At 39.9% G+C, this 16461-nt stretch overlaps 1 protein-coding gene across 6 annotated transcripts in view; it reads left to right on the top strand.

Moving 5' to 3' along the window:
- Positions 1-16461, top strand: part of LOC143040099 (mucolipin-3-like) — a 98002-nt gene that overhangs the window by 51217 nt on the left and 30324 nt on the right. For 4 of the 6 annotated variants that reach the window (XM_076210817.1, XM_076210798.1, XM_076210794.1 and 1 more), the window contains exons 5-9: positions 4729-4882; positions 5595-5779; positions 8508-8720; positions 9655-9804; positions 14337-14360. In XM_076210817.1, coding sequence (XP_076066932.1) covers positions 4729-4882; positions 5595-5779; positions 8508-8720; positions 9655-9804; positions 14337-14360 — 726 coding nt within the window. The remainder of the gene's footprint in view (positions 1-4728; positions 4883-5594; positions 5780-8507; positions 8721-9654; positions 9805-14336; positions 14361-16461) is intronic. The other 2 variants (XM_076210799.1, XM_076210813.1) reach the window with 1 other exon arrangement.

Genomic DNA, 16461 nt, shown 5'->3' on the forward strand with positions numbered 1-16461 from the left:
GAGTTCTGATAGTGTGTATATATATGTGTGTGTGTGTGTGTGTATATATATATATATATACACATACATATATACATATATATACATACATATACCAAAGGCTTTTTCCCCCTTACACGGGGGGTAGCCATAAAGAAAAAGGCATAGAAATCACTCCCACCCATTTCATTTCCCATATATTCCACTCCCCTCCACCCTCCTCCCTCCCTCCTATCTTAGCACCTCCTGGATGACAGGTTATATGTGCATCCTGTCCACTGCCCTGGGTCAGAAGCAGTGTTGCAAGACACAGCACATCCACAGCAAGGCCGCTTCATAAATTCGGCGACCCCCCCTCTCCGTCCCCTCATGCAGAAAAGGAGAAGATGGGGGAGAAATCCCTTCGGGCTGCATCAATTTTTTTCTCATACATACTTCCTCACCCCCCATCCCCCACCCACTCCCCCTCATGCATCACAGCCTCATCTATACACAACCCTTCTCCATTCACCCCTATCTTTTGTCCTCTCCCATCCTTCCACTACAGACATTCCTCTCTTTTGTAAAGCCCCTTTCACCCCATCCATCCATCTCATCCTAGGACGCCCCCTCATATTCACTCCTTCCACCTCCGCCTTCCACACTTCTTTTACTAATCTTTCTTCACTCATTCTTCCCATGTGTCCAAACTATCCCAATACTCTTTCATCAACCCTATCTCCCAGCTCCCTTTCCACCCCTGTTCTTCTCCTCACTTCCTCATTTCTCACTCTTATCAAACCCCTATCATACTTCAGATATTTCATCTCATATATATCATACATACACACTGTTATGCAAGTAAGGGGGGGCAGGGGGGTTGGGGTGCTTATGTGCAAATGATATTTTGACACAGCCCAAAAGGATTTCAAGGGATTTCTCCCTGTCTTCTCTTTTTCTGCATGAAGGAAGAGAGGGAGAGGGGGGGTCACCAATTAAGTGAAGCAACCTTGCTGCAGATGTACTGTGGCTTGCTACATTGCTACTGACCCTTATAAAGGGGAAAAAGCTCTTGGTATGCATATATATATATATATATATATATATATATATATATATATATACACATATACATATACCAAGGCTTTTTTCCCCCTTACAAGGGAGGTAGCCAAAAAGGGAAAGGCATAAAATCATTTCCAGAAGGTGCAGGGATGACCCATCATCCAGGAGGTGCTGAGAGAAGAGGGAGGGGGGAGGGGTGTGGAGTGTATTCAGGGATGGAATGGGTGGAAATGATTTTATGCCTTTCCCCTTTTTGGCTATATATATATATATATATATATATATATATATATATATATATATATATATATATATATATATATATATATATATATATATATATATATATTATCCAAAATTGTTGTGTCTGTCATTTATACAGAATATGTACAGACAGGTATAGGAAGACAAGGGAGAGGACACATGGGACTGAAAATGCCTCTACTAGATGAATAACACTACTTGCCGAACCCTCACACAAGTTCTACTATCCATTTGAATATTTAGGACTTCCCTTAACAGACCTCCATCTATTATCATTCTTCATCAGCAACGCACTCTGTAACACCACCATGTCAACCGTATCATTGGCCTTCTCCAAATTCATGAAATTCCAAGACCTTTTGCCTAAATCTAGTCACATATATGTCTTACTACAAAAAATTCATCTACATAACCTCTTCCTTTCCTAAATCCTCACATCTCTTCCACAATTACTTCCTCTGTTCCCCATGTAATCCTCTCAGTTGACATCCTTCCATGCACCCTATCAACTACACTTACAGAATAATCCCTCTCAAACACTACATTCATATTTTTCTCCTTTTCCTTTGTGTGCTGGGACAAAACAAGTACTCTGCCAGTACATTTGAACATACTTTAAACACTTACTAAACAATCTCACTAGTCATTCCACCATAACTTCTACTATCAAAAGAAACACCATGTGAAGACGGAGCCTTTATTAGCATGATGTTTCAGTTGTTATGCCTTTATCAAGTACATAGTTGTGGTACACATATCTGAGAATGAATAGGAAAATCTAGGGAGGTCATTAGAGTCTAGGGAAGGTTAAGGAGGGTCCAATGACCTCCCCCTATTCCCCCAGATCTTCCTACAAATCCTCAGATATGTGCACCACGACTATGTACTTGTTAAAACTGCAACAAGGGAAATGCCATACTAATAAAGACTGTCTACACATGGCATTTCTTTTGATAGACTTGTTGGCCACTGCTAATTACATGCATAACTACAATTCCCTTCATCAGACTTTCATCTCGACAACCATCTAAGCCAGATGATTTAACACCTCTAATCTCTTTTTGTGAAGTGAAGAAAGATTAGTAAAAGAAGTGTGGAGGGCAGAGGGTGATGGGGTGAAGGGGGTGTTGGGCAAGAGGGGGATGTCGGTTGAGCAAAGAAGGGAGAAAGCAAAAGATAGGGGTGATAGGAGAATGGCTGTGTATGGATGATACTGTGATGCATGGAAAGGAATGGGTGGGGGATTGGGGGGGGTTTAGGGAGTGGTTATGTGTGAATGATATTTTGACACAGCCCAAAGGGATTTCTCCCCATCTTCAATGTTATTGCATGAGGAGATGGAGATTGAAATGAAGTGGCCTTGCTGTGGATATGCTTTATCTTGGTGCATTGCTTGTGACCCAGGGTGATGGGCAAGATGCAGGGAAGACCTGTCATCCAGGAGGAACCAAGATGAAAGGGAGGGAGTGTAGTGAATGGAGGTGGAGATTAACTGGTTGGGAATGGAATTATGCTTTTTGACTTTGGCTACCTCCCGTGTAAGGGGGAAAAAGCTGGGAGGTGAGCCAGCTGTTGTTTGCGGACGACACTGCACTTGTGGCAGGGTCAGAGGAAGGATTGAGGAAGCTGATGGCAGAGTTTGGGAGAGTATGTGATAGAAGAAAGCTAAAGATAAATGTGGGTAAAAGTAAGGTGATGAGATGTACAAGGGGTGAAAGTGGCAGTAGACTGGAAGTGAACATTAACCCCTTCCATACGGTGCCGCACACGTAGGCGTCATGGGGAGCGAGTGTATTCGCGAGGCTGCCATATCGGCGTCTTGATTATATTTATTGTAGTCGCCCCTCCATAATGACATTCTTTCTAATTCTTTTGTAGTCGCATTTTCTATGGTTATCAAAATTCACGGGTGAAGAGAGAACGATCGATATAAGCGGTGACTATATTTTATGATGCGAGTATTATTACGACACGTCGTACGGCTGGCATTGGCTGCTGCCACCGAGATCCAAGTCCATGACGCCTACGTGTGCGGCACCGTATGGAAGGGGTTAAGGGAGAGAGACTGGAGGAAGTGGATAGTTTTAGATACTTGGGTGCAAGTGTAGCAGGAAAAGGTGGAGGTAGAATGTAGATTGAGAGAAGCGAGTAAATGCCTTGGTGGTTTAAAGAGTGTAATGAGGAATAGACATTTGGGAATGGATGCGAAGAGGAGACTGTATGAAGTAGTGATTGTGCCAACAGCACTGTATGGGGCAGAAACGTGGAACATAAGAGAAGAAGAGAGAAGGAGTTTGAATGTGTTTGAGATGAGGTGTCTGAGAAGTATGGTGGGGGTTACTAGGCTGGATAGAGTGAGAAATGAGGAGGTGAGGAGGAGAACAGGGGTAAAAAAGGATTTGGGAGATAGGGTTGATGAAAGAATATTAGGATGGTTTTGACACATGGAAAGAATGAGTGAAGAAAGACTAGTAAAAGAGGTATGGAAGGCAGATGTGGAGGGAGTGAACATGAGGGGACGTCCTAGGATGAGGTGGATGGATGGGGTGAAGGGGGCTTTGGGGAAGAGGGGAATGTCTGTTGAGGAAGGGAGAGGACGGAAGACAGAGGTGAGTGGAGAATGGTTGTATATGGATGATGTTGTGACTGCATGAGGAGGAATGGGCGGGGGGGTGGGGTAGTATGTGTGAGTAAATTTTGACGCAGCCCGAAGGGATTTCTCCCCATCCTCGCCTTATATGCAAAGGGGGACGGAGAGGGGGGGTCGCCGATTAAATGAAGCGGCCTTGCTGTGGATGTACTGTGTCTTGCGACACTGCTTCTGACCCAGGGCGGTGGGCAGGGTGCAGGGATGACCCATCATCCAGGAGGTGCTCAGATGAGAGGAAGGGTGGGAGGGGTGTGGAGGGTATTTAGGGATGAAATGGGTGGGAGTGTTTTTATGCCTTTCCCGTTTTGGCTACCTCCCGTGTAAGAGGGAAAAAGCCTTTGGTATATGTATGTATGTAATGTCTTCTGATGGTCTTCCTTGTATCTCCTCTTTTCCTATAGCCCTATCATTCTTCTTTCCCATCATAGTTATTTCCTTGGCATCTTCCATTGTTGCAGTCAAAACCTCCCCATCCGCAATTTACGTTCATCAACAAATGTCAGATATGTTTATAATTCAGGGTAGCTGGACCTCAGCAAATAGATTAATTCATTGTCACAAGTCAATGTAGGACCTGTCTAACCCTGAGCTGAATACTGAAAATCAACTTGGGTTCAGTAGTATCAAAATCTGAATTCTCTCTCTCTCTCTCTCCTTTTTAATAATAATAATAATAATAAGCTAAGGTAGCTTCATAATGCTGTAATAGAAAAAGATGTTATATTAATATAAAATTAGGAATTAGTTTATCAGTAACCCATTTAAAGTTGATATAACTTTTATCTTTTCAGTACTGGAACATGAAAACTGATGCCCTTGGAATGTTTGATTATGTGATGCACAACGGTACAATCCAACCTCCAGAAATCTGTGCAAAGCACTTGCAGAATGGAACAGGCTCTGTTTCGGAGGAATTCCTCTCTTTTAATGGATCAACTATCAATGGTAAGCAGCTAATCTGTGGCAGTATTGAAGATAACAGAAATATGGTCCAGAGTAGAAACACAAGTAGTTTTAAAGAAATGTGTAATTGCGTATAGAACAATTGAATATTTGTGTACTTCTATTTGGATTGGAAGATATGTATCAATGATAATCTGGTTAGGTATTTCAGGATAGTTTAATTCTCTTAATGTCCCATCTTATAATGTATGATATTCATTAGGAGGGAGTGAAAACGAATAGATGCCACCATAAGAATCTTACGGTGGTATTGTTAAAAAAATCTTTCCTTAAATTAATCTTTACCTTCCAGGATTTATATAAGATTTATATAAGGAAAGAACTTTTTTTAAGAATACCACCGCATATTTCTTTCTTGAGTGACTTATGGGCCAGTCTGGTGGCTGACGACAGTTATCTGGGGGTTGTGGGTTACTAGCAAGAGAGACATGGGGCACAGATTAATTGATTGATATGTGGCAGCTGTCAACCTATTTTGAGATTCCTCTGCTGCCTAATATTGTATTCCTCAACTTTCAGTCTTCTCCACCCCTTTTGCTCTTTTTTTTTTTTTCTTGTTTATTCATTTTTTATTATTATTATTTATATATATATATATATATATCTTTTTTATGATTGTGGAGTCTTAATGAAGTTTGTAGCCGAGCCTTGCTAAAAAATATAATCTCACATGACTTGTTCTCTTTATTGGCAGAATGTATCAATGTACCTTTGAATTCATCAAAGAATTTTTCATCCAAGAAGTTTTTTGAAGACAATGATTTCGTCATCAATTTCAACACGCTACTTTCTGCAGAGTTTAATTTTGACATTCTCACAGTGAGATTAAGAACACTGTCACCTGGAGAGGCTCCAAGATGCTACAGAATCATGACCAAGGTAAGATGCCTTTAATCCAGGGGTTTTCTGTAAGCTGAATAATCATGTAGCATCCAAAACAAAATATTAAATAATTATGAATAATGATTACTAATCTACTTCATTCTGGGTACTTCTATTCGATAAAGTAAAATCAACCAGCATTAGTCTGTTGAAAGGAATCATTTGCTTGCTTCTTATTTATTATTAGTTATACGTCAATTTATTATTACTTACTATTTACCTGTTAGTTTATTATTTAACTATACCTATGCATTTATTTATGTATTTCATTATTATTTACATTATTATAGTTTTTTATTTATTTATTTACTTATATGTCATTGTTATAATTTTTTCATCTGACCTAGATATGGACCAAAAGGTCTCCTGCCCCATACTCCACCTTTGTAATCCTTTGTAATTTGGTCAATCTGTTGCCCCATGTTTCTCTTTAAGGAGATCCACAAATCCCAGAAAACTGTCGACAGCTACTGGATTGGCCCATAATTCACTCGAGGAAGAAATATTGTATTGTTTTCTGGGTATGGCTAAGATGGGGCAGTGTATGATTAGCAGTCCTATGCCCTTTGATGTTTACATCTGAGGCAGTTTGTTTCTGTAGCCAGGCCTATTCTGTGCCAGTACTTTCTAAGTGCTGGTTGGTGACCTTAACACAAGTGTGATTGTGCAGTTCGTGCTTCTCCTGAAAGGAATCTTGCTTTGGGGTCAGTGTCTAGGGCAGCGTTTCTCAACCTTTTACCCTTGCGGAACCTTTATAATAAATTGCAGGTCCCAAGGAACCTCTGCACAAAAAAAAAAAAAAAAGCATACACCATATATTTCTCATTTTATTTTCATCATAATAATAGGTTAGATAGGGTGATGTCTATATTATATTATTACAATAGCCAAGAATATATTGTGCGTGTTTAATTATATTACGTATATGAAATTAAATAAAAAATCAAAAGATGCATTAGCTTATCTCACTTGTTCTTGCAGAACCCTTAGGGACCTTTTGCAGAACCATAGGGTTCTGGGGAACCCTGGTTGAGAAACAGTCTAGGGTTTTGGTTGCTAGTCATGAAGATCTTGGTTTGTGATCTAAGTCTTACATACAATGACACCTATGTAGGTATCACGAGACGCAAGTGGGTATACTAGGGTGCCGGCATTGTTATCCTGATTATATTAATTTTGTAGTTGTAGCTGGGTAACCTCCGAGTTCTGTGAACTGGTTTGATCACATTTTCTGTGTTTATTATTACTCAGAGTGAAAGAAAATGAGTAAATCAGCAGCGACCATACTTTATAATGCGAGTGTTGTAATGCATCATCGTACATCAGGCATCTGATGCTTTGTGTGAGAATTTTACTTGTATTGAAGAGATTAACCTCTTCACTCCAGGGCACATCGCTCGTTCTCAGTGCTCAATCGTTCGTTCTCTTTCACCCATGTATTTTGATAACCATAGAAAATATGATGAAGCCAGTTTAGAGAGAATGAAATTTACGTAGGTACGACTACAATAAATATAATCAAGATGGCAACGTCGGCTTCTTCGAGTACCCACTTGCTCCTCATCCCGCCTACGTTGGCGTCACCGTATGGAAGTGGTTAATGTGTTTTTGTCCAAATGTATTGTCTGGGAAAGTGGGCCTATGGCAGGAGACACATAGCTGTGGCCAAAGCTGTCACCATTGCCCTGTGTACTTAGACTGTTGGGGCAGGTAACAGTCACTGCTAGGAAAATGAGAAGAATGCAAGATTTGAACCCATGACTTAAGTGAATGTAAGTCCAGCACCCTGTTAATTACATCTCCAGTACACTCAAGACAGAGGACACTATATGCCCCAAGGGCAATTAGATGGTTTAGACTCTGGAAAAGAAGACCCCCATCATTTCATATTTTTAACACAAATAGAATCGGGTCATACTTTATTCTTTGACTCAGTCACTCCCTTATACATATATGCATATCAAAAAGGCTTTTCCATCTTATGAGAATTTGGCTGAGTCAAGCCTATACTGACCACACCCACAGACAAGTTTCCAGGTGGTTACAGCAGAGGTGTTGATATATCATTAGTTTTCTGGAATGTATCTTTGCAGTATTTGGAATGAACTGCTAGAGGGAATTTGTTAGGAAATAGTTTATGCAGAATGAGATTTACTTGTTACTTTATTTATAATAGTTTTTGTGAATCTATATACCATGTCTATCTAACATATATTTAGATAGATTTTTATAGTATAATTTCTATCTATGATGCTGTAGAAAAACCTACAATAGAAAAATTTATACTAAAAACCTTTTGGTCTATATCAAGGTAGGTTAAAGTTGTAGTGTTTGATTACTACTTAGTGGTGAAGGTACACTTCAGTGAAAGAATGGAATTATTCAAACTTTATTTCTCTCGGAACTGTTTATTAAAAATATAATGTGAAACATAATTCTTTATGTAAGAAGGACAATATACAATGTTTAATAGCACTACAAATAAATAGGCTTACATAATACAATTTAAAATTTATAGAATAATAATTTATAGATATTTACATATAGATATGCGAGACATAATATTATTAATATTATATTTCTATAATTAAAGTTCTAGTGAGGTGACAACATTAATAAAGAAAACGACTATGGTACAAGTATTCTAGAGAGAACGTAGCTTCAAAGCATGACCTCGCTACAAAGAAAACATATGAGCTTTTGTTTAACTTGCTTTCTTTTGCAGCTTTTCTTCAACAATCGTGAGCAAGATGGCCAGATCCTTATTGAGCTGGATGTGGGAGCACGGGTACTTAACTGCAAGTCTGAGTACAACTATGAAAACACGGAACTTCAAAAAAAACTTCGTACATCAATCAACATTGTAACCATCATTCTTTGTGCATTGTCCCTTATAATGTGCTTGCGGGCACTCTACCGTGCACAGATCCTTCGAATGGTACGTCACTTGCCCTCTTGGTTTGTGGAGAGGGGAATCATTAATAATATTTACTACCATGTTTTGATGTTGGTGTATTATGCAGCCTGTATGTTGGTCTCTTCAGGATAGGCCACACACTCGTATACACGTCACAGGTGTGAATTTGCTACCTCACCTACAAACATATGCAAACTAGTGGCTAATATCCAGTATGCATAGCACCAGCTTACTTCTCACTAGCAGAAACAACAAGTACCAGAGACATGCAATAGAAACTGAAGGAAATAGACTGGTTTTGAGATGAGGTGTATGTGAGAAATTATATTACAGGTATTTTAAGAATGGATTGTTAGAAATGTGGGGGAGGCAGATAAATGCTGGAAGAAAGTTGTGTGACAGAATAGATCAGAGAAATGAGAAAAGACTAATGAAGTGTGTGGAAACCAAAAGCAAGTGGAGTGGGGTGAGATGGATGAAAAGAGCTTTGGATGTATGTGGTATATCAGTAGAGCAGGAAAGAGAGTGCATGTGATGAGAAGTCTAGAGGGAAATTTTGAAAGGATGCTGCTGCCCAAAGGAATGTTCTCCATATTTACTCTGTAATTGAGGGGTTGAAAAGAGGAGTTACTGTATGGTTAAACAGTAGGAGTACACCAGTTTCAGTTGTCATGTCTATCTGTGGAAGAGTTGTCCCTTGTGCTGGAATGGGAATGGTTGAATGAGATGTACAAGTAAAATTGATAGAAATCTTTAATGTGGTCCAAGGACAGAATGTCAGTACCTGTAGGTGGAGGTATGGGTGTGGATGTTGGCAGGTTTCAAAGTTGGGTGGCAGATAGATTATTTTATGCAATAATTATCAGATAAAATAATCATGCAGGAAGACTTCCAGGTATCCATCATTGGTCTCCCAAAAATAATGGTGGTAACATTACTTTCTTTCTGATTTCAGGCTACTCAGACATTCTTCAAGCGACATTTTAACAAGGTGTTGAGCTTTGATGAACAGATGGAATTCCTGAACCTTTGGTATGTTGTCATCTGCATGAATGATGTCCTGATCATCTTGGGATCAATTCTTAAGATTGGCCTCGAGACAGAGGTAAGATAAACATGTTATATGTGTGCTCTGTTCAGTTTAGTCTAAGTTTACTATCTCCTTTTGGAAAAATAATTAGATTTTTAATTCTTTCTATAATATCTAGTTAGTTATATCTAACATTCAGTGAAGTTAATCCAGTTGATCTACAGCAGTGTTTCCCAACCTATTCCGACCATAGCACCCCCTGTTGTCATGTCTAAGCAGTCCAGCACCCCTATCTTGTTATTAGAAAGATAAAAGAAAGTGAAATGTACTGCTTGATGATTTATTTTCTTGATTCCTTAGAACTGAAACAAATTGACAATATTGTTTGTAGAAGAAATAAGAACACCCTAGAAAAATAAAATAGCATGGAAAAAGTCAAATATGCACAACTAGGTAATCAATGATACGTATATCAATGTGATTTTTGTGTGCATCACTTCCCAGCACCCTCTATAATTGATTTCAGCACCCCAGGTTGGGAAACGCTGATCTAGAGCATCTCTCAGAGGAATAGAATTGCTTTGCATTAACTGTAGTGTTCATAGTCACTTCCCTTACTGTAGTATTGACTCCAGGGACCAATTTTGGGTGTCCCTATGGACCAGAGTCACACTTCCTTTAGAGTAAAATCTCTGCATAAAGGGATGATAAGATACTTTAGTGTTACTGCTGTTCCACCTTTACACTGTCCCCTTGAACCTATTCTTTAACAAATCCAAGACTGTACTTCTTCTCTCTTCCTCCTGTGGTGGTGGAGGAGGAGGAGGAGAGGGGGAAAAAGAATGGAGCAAGGAAAGGGGAAAACAAAAGTGGATAGTTATCTTGAAAGAAAGATCAAGAGTGAAGAGGGTGGATGGGGTGAAAGGGGTATTAAATGCAAGAGAAAAGTTTGTTGAGCAAAGAAGGGAGAGGGTAGAAGATAGGTGCAAGTGGAAAGTGGTTGTAAATAGATGTAGAAATGATACAACCCAAAAGGATTTCTTCTTGCCCACTCTATATATTTCTCAAGTGGGTAAGGGTGGATTTTTTCCCTGTGTTATGAAGCAGTGGAATGGTATAATGGCTGAAGACTGGAGAAGTGCCTGTATAGTTCCACTTTACAAGGGAAAAGGTGATAAATGTGAGTGTAGTAGTTTCAGAGGGATCAGGTTGAGTGTAATGGGAAGGCTAATGGGAGGGTTTTGATTGAGAGGATTAGGAGAGGAACAAAGGGGGTAATTGGTGAAGAACAGTGTGGGTTTAGGGAAGGTAGGGGTTGCGAGGATCAGATTTTTGTGATGAGGCAGATTTGTGAGTTTAAGAAAAGCTAATGATTTTTTTTTGGGCTATTATGGATTTGGAAAAGGCTTATGATAGGGTAGACAGGAAAGCAATGTGGGAGGTTTTGCAGATATATGGGATTGAGGGAAGCTGTTAACCCCTTCCATACGGTGCCGCCTACGTAGGCGGCATGAGGAGCAAGTGGATACGCGAGGCTGCCATATCGGCGTCTTGATTATATTTATTGTAGTTGCCCCTGCATAATGACATACTCTCTAAACTGTCTTCATCACATTTTCTATGGTTATCAAAATTCACGGGTGAAAGAGAGAACGATCGATATAAGCGGTGACTATTTTTTATGATGCGAGTATTATGACGAAACATCGTACGTCTGGCAGCTAATGCTGCCCGCGAGATTTTGGCCTGTAGTGAAGTGGTTAAGGGCAGTCAAGAGTTTTTACAAGAGTAGTAGAGGGAGGGTGGAGTGGTGTGGAGTGTATTCAGGGATGGGAATGATTTTATGCCTTTTCCTTTTTGGCTACCTCCCTGGTAAGGGGGAAAAAGCCTTGGTATATGTATGTAGTAGACCCTGTGTTAGAATTAGAAATTGAGAGTAAGTGGTATGAAGTTAAGCTAGGACTGCATCAGGGATGTGTCTTGTTGCCATGGGTGTTCAGTCTATACATGGATAGGGTGGTACATGAGGTAAAGGCAAGGGTAATGGGCAGGGGACTGGAGATGGTTAAAAAAATGGAGAAAAGTGGGAGATGAGCTAGTTGTTGTTTGCTGATGACACTGCACTTGTGGTGGGATCAGAGAAAGGATTAAGGGAGTTAGTGACACAATTTGGGAAGGTATGTGATAGAAGAAAGTTGAAGGTAAATGTGGACAAAAGTAAGGTGATGAGATGTATAAGAGGGTGGCAGTGAGTTGGAAGTAAGTCTAAAAGGAGAGAGGCTGGAGGAAGTGGATAGCTTTAGGTATTTTGGGTCATGTATGACAGGAAAGGGAGGAGTAAAGGTGGAGGTAAATTGTATATTGAGAGAAGCAAGTAAAGCCTTGGGGGATTAAAAAGTGTTATGAGAAATAGGCAACTGGGAATAGATGGAAAGAGGAGATTGTATGAAAGACAATTGTGCTGATGGTATTGTATGGAGCAGAGACTTGGAATTTAAGAAAGGAAAAGTTTAAATGTGTTTGAGATGAAATGTCTGAAAAGTATGGTAGGAGTTACCAGGGTAGATAGAGTGAGAAACGAGGAGGTGAGGAGGAGAGTGGGAGTGGAAAAGGATATGGCAGATAGAGCTGATGAAAGATTATTGGAATGGTTTGGACACATGAAAAGAATGAGTGACGAAAGATTAGTAAATGAGATGTGGAAGGTAGAGATGGAGGGAGTGAACTTGAGGAGACGAGCAAGGATGAGATGGATGGATGGGGTGAATGGGGCACTGAGCAAGAGGGGAATGTCTGTTGAGCAAAAAAGGGAGAAGGCAGGAGATAGGTATGAGTGGAGAATGACTGTGTATGGATGATATTGTTATGCAAGGAAGGGGATGATGGTGGGTAGGAGATGCTTATGTGTGAATGATATTTTGATGCAGCCCAAAGGGATTTCTCACTGTCTTCTCTTTTTCTGCACTAGGGGATGGAGTAAAGGGTAGCCAATTAAGTGAAGCAGCCTTGCTGTGGATGTACTGTGTCTTGCTGCATTGCACTTGACCCAGGGCAGTTGGCAGATACAGGGATGACCCATCATCCATGAGGAGCTGAGATGGGAGGGGTGGAGTGTGTGATTGGAAGGGAGTGAAATGGGTGGAAATAGGTACATGCCACTGACCTGGCTACCTCCCTTGTAAGGGGGAAAAAGCTCTTGGTATATAGATAGATGAAGCTGTGGGGATAACCCAGCTTCAGCTCTCGGAAGCAGAGTTGGTGTCTTGCTGTAATGCCAATGACCTTAGCGCTGTAGAAGAGGACAAGGATTTTCCTTTATCCACAATGAACCAAGATGGGAAGGACAATGAATGGGTTTTGCATGGGTGTAGGATGTGTGTATGTTTTAACTCGGCCACCCACCTTGTATGGAGGAAAAGTAATTTTGGTATAAATATGCAAATATGCATGTACAGTATGTACTGTACTGAGTACTAGTGATGCATAACTTTTACACTAAGGTGATGTTTTTATACTTTATTGCATCTGCATAGTATGTATTGACACTCATTATTTTCATATTAGTGGCCATGTCACAACTGCTACCTGTGCTGATGTACTTTGAGCACTGGTTATGCACTGATTTCACTGAGCCCCTCTAACCATATCAGGTGATGTTTGAGTCAAAACACCTACCCGCCTCATTCACAATGTAAAACCTATATATTGCCCTGCCCATCTTAGCACCTGTTGGATAAAGGGTCATCCCTGATTCCCATCACACTGCTCAGGTTAAAGGCAGTGCAGCATTGCATGTTTCACCATACAGATAAATAGCATATTGCTCTCACTTTGAGATATACAGATAGATAGCACATTGCTCTTGCTTTCAAATTTTGTAATTTTGATGAATTGTTACAAAAACAAAATGTATAAGAAACAAACAGATATGGATGCGTGTGGTGAGGTAGGAAGAGGAATCATAGCTCCAAACAGGATAGCTGCTCAAGACTGTCATGGCATTGAGTCTTGTTCGAACACTTGTACTAATACTCTGAGGAGTGCATAAGGGCAGGTATTTATAATTATTTCAAATGGGCGTGGGATAGACAAAGGGTGGGTGCATGCCTTGGCTGGCTGCTTGTCTCATAAGGGGATAGGCCTTTTGGTATATGGATAGATAGATTTATAATGATTTTGTTTCTAAGCAGCCTTTCTGTGGATGTGCTGTGTCTTGCGACACTGCTTCTGGCCCAGGGCAGTGGGTGAGATGCAGGGATGACCCGTCATCCAGGAGGTGCCAAGATAAGAGGGTGGAGGGGAGTGGAGTATGTTAGGGATGGAATGGGTGAGAGTGGTTTTTATACCTTTGTTTTTTGGCTACCTCCTTTATAAAGGGGGAAAAAGCCTTTGGTATATGTATGTATGTTATTTCTAAGACCATTTTGAACTGGCTGAAGAAATTTAACATTGGGAGGGATGCAATAGCTATGCATTATTGTTACTCTGAGCTAGATATACAATTATTCATTGATTATGTTTTAGATAGTAGCTATAATTATTTTGAGGTTGTGTTGCATGCCTGTCTTCAAAAGACAGAAACTAATGTGCACTTCTTCAATTAACAGCCATTCTTTCCTACCGAGTATCAGGTGAGACAGGATGGCAAAATTTTGTTGTTTGCTTAAGCCAGTAGAAACATCTTTCCTATCCATTTCTATAGTTATAAGGCACTCTTTTTAATTGCATCAGTGATATTGTTGTTATTATCATCTTAATTATTAATTTTTTTATTAGCATTTATATATTTTATCCAGATGAAATTTGTGGATTTATGATTGATAGGTACCTGTATATAATCACAGGTCTTTTGGAACAGATGTCAAAGGAACTTCCTGTTAGCCACCAAAGATTATTAACACTGCTCTAATCTCCTCAACCCTCCCATACAGCTCTCTTTGAGTGTGTAACTATGCAACTTCATCTATTTTCCTACTATTTTTCTCACCTGATGGTCAGTCAGTCCTCCTCTTCCTCCTCCTCCTCCTCCTCCTCCTCCTCCTCCTACTCACTGTTTCTTTCTAGTGACAAAAACAGCCTTACACTTGCTCAACACAAACAGTATTACAGTACGTCTCAAAGAGATCAATAGGAAGGTGGGACCAACTATGGCCACATCACTTGGTGTATTGTCCAGGCCTGTTATTGGGGAGGATCACTACCCTGCCACCAGTCCTCAAATCCCATAAACACCCTCTTCTCCTGTCTGGTACTTGGTCTTCTAGCCAGGATCTCTCCATTGCTTTCACAGTTTTATTTGATTTATTAATTTATTTATTTGTATATGATAGATATGCGCTGAATGGCCTACCAGCTCCGGCGCTTGGCCTTCAAGCCAAAAATTTCATATATCAAATCAACCAGGATCTCTCCTGTATCACTTAGTTATTTTTCCACCATTTTCTCACATAAGGAGAACTAATAACTGGCAACTGTGCTCCTCTTCATACCAGCCAATGACATAAAACTAAACTCACATGGTACAGACAATCTGTTTCTTTCAGATAGATTTAGGGGAGGGCATGAATACATTTGTCAGCTAGTGTAGGGCTGTGGATTTCCAGTCAAAGGAACTTGTCAATAATTGGGTCTGGGAAGGCCTGTGGAATGTTACTGGTTGTTAGTGGGTTGTGTGTATAATCAGAGCTGTAGGTCTCCTGCATGAGAAACCTGGGGCAGTGGATTGATCGATCTAAATAAGCACACAAGCTATGTAGCCCTCTCTCTCGTGCAGTGCTTCAATTAATCTTGTGTAAAGGTTTGATCACAGGAAATATTAAAGGTTTTCAGGCTCATATGATGGTTGTGTAGAGGAATTTGGTGCCAATTAAAACTGCAATCCTTTCAAATAAATTTTACACAAACCCCAAGCCTATTCATGGACATTGGAAGAGTTTAATGACATTTTTATACATTTTTATTTGCTTTCCATCAATAGAAAGCAAATAAAGGTATATAAACCTTCCTGTGACCATGAGTGGGATTAGGATTTGTGTAAAGCTGATGCAAAAATATTGCAGCTTTGATCAGCACTAAATCCCTGCTTACAAGTATCGTATGAGGCTACCTTTTGTACCTTTTGTGATAAAATTGATAATAAAGATGGGTTGTATTAGCCAGGGCCATTATCTGTGATATTACAGAGCACTAGTGTGATTTATGATTATTTATACACATAAGTATTTCAGTTTTATACCACAGATGTATAATTTTTTTTTTTTTTTTGCCAGTGTAGTGTTAGTCTAACAAACTGATTTGATTATGGTAATCTGTTAGTTAAGTTGTTGTATGTGGTCTTAGCAGAATATAAGTTAATTGAACTGATGATAGAGGGATTAGGTTTAACTGCATAAGTAGTAGATTAGGTAGTTTTGATGGCAATGCATACTGGCCGATCATTTCCATCTTTGTCTGTTTGTTACAATAGTTGGTTATGAGTTAGAGAACTTGTTGTAGAAGTGCCTTACTTATGCATGTGCTGGCATATATTTGAACCCATTCCTATGGTGTCATACTATATATTTTGTTTTAGCAAACATTTGATTGTTGCATTTGGCAGAATGGGAGACAGGTCAGAAGTGTGTCCAGGTGTGGGTGTGGATGGCGGGGGGAGGTAACATTTGAGAGAAGAACCCCCACCCCCGGGTTATAGGGCCTCTGCCAAGCTAAATAGAAATATTTTACTTGCTGAAA

The sequence above is a fragment of the Oratosquilla oratoria genome, chromosome 2 (assembly GCF_046742065.1).
Source record: "Oratosquilla oratoria isolate Oo_2021 chromosome 2, ASM4674206v1, whole genome shotgun sequence".
NCBI lineage: Eukaryota > Metazoa > Arthropoda > Malacostraca > Stomatopoda > Squillidae > Oratosquilla > Oratosquilla oratoria.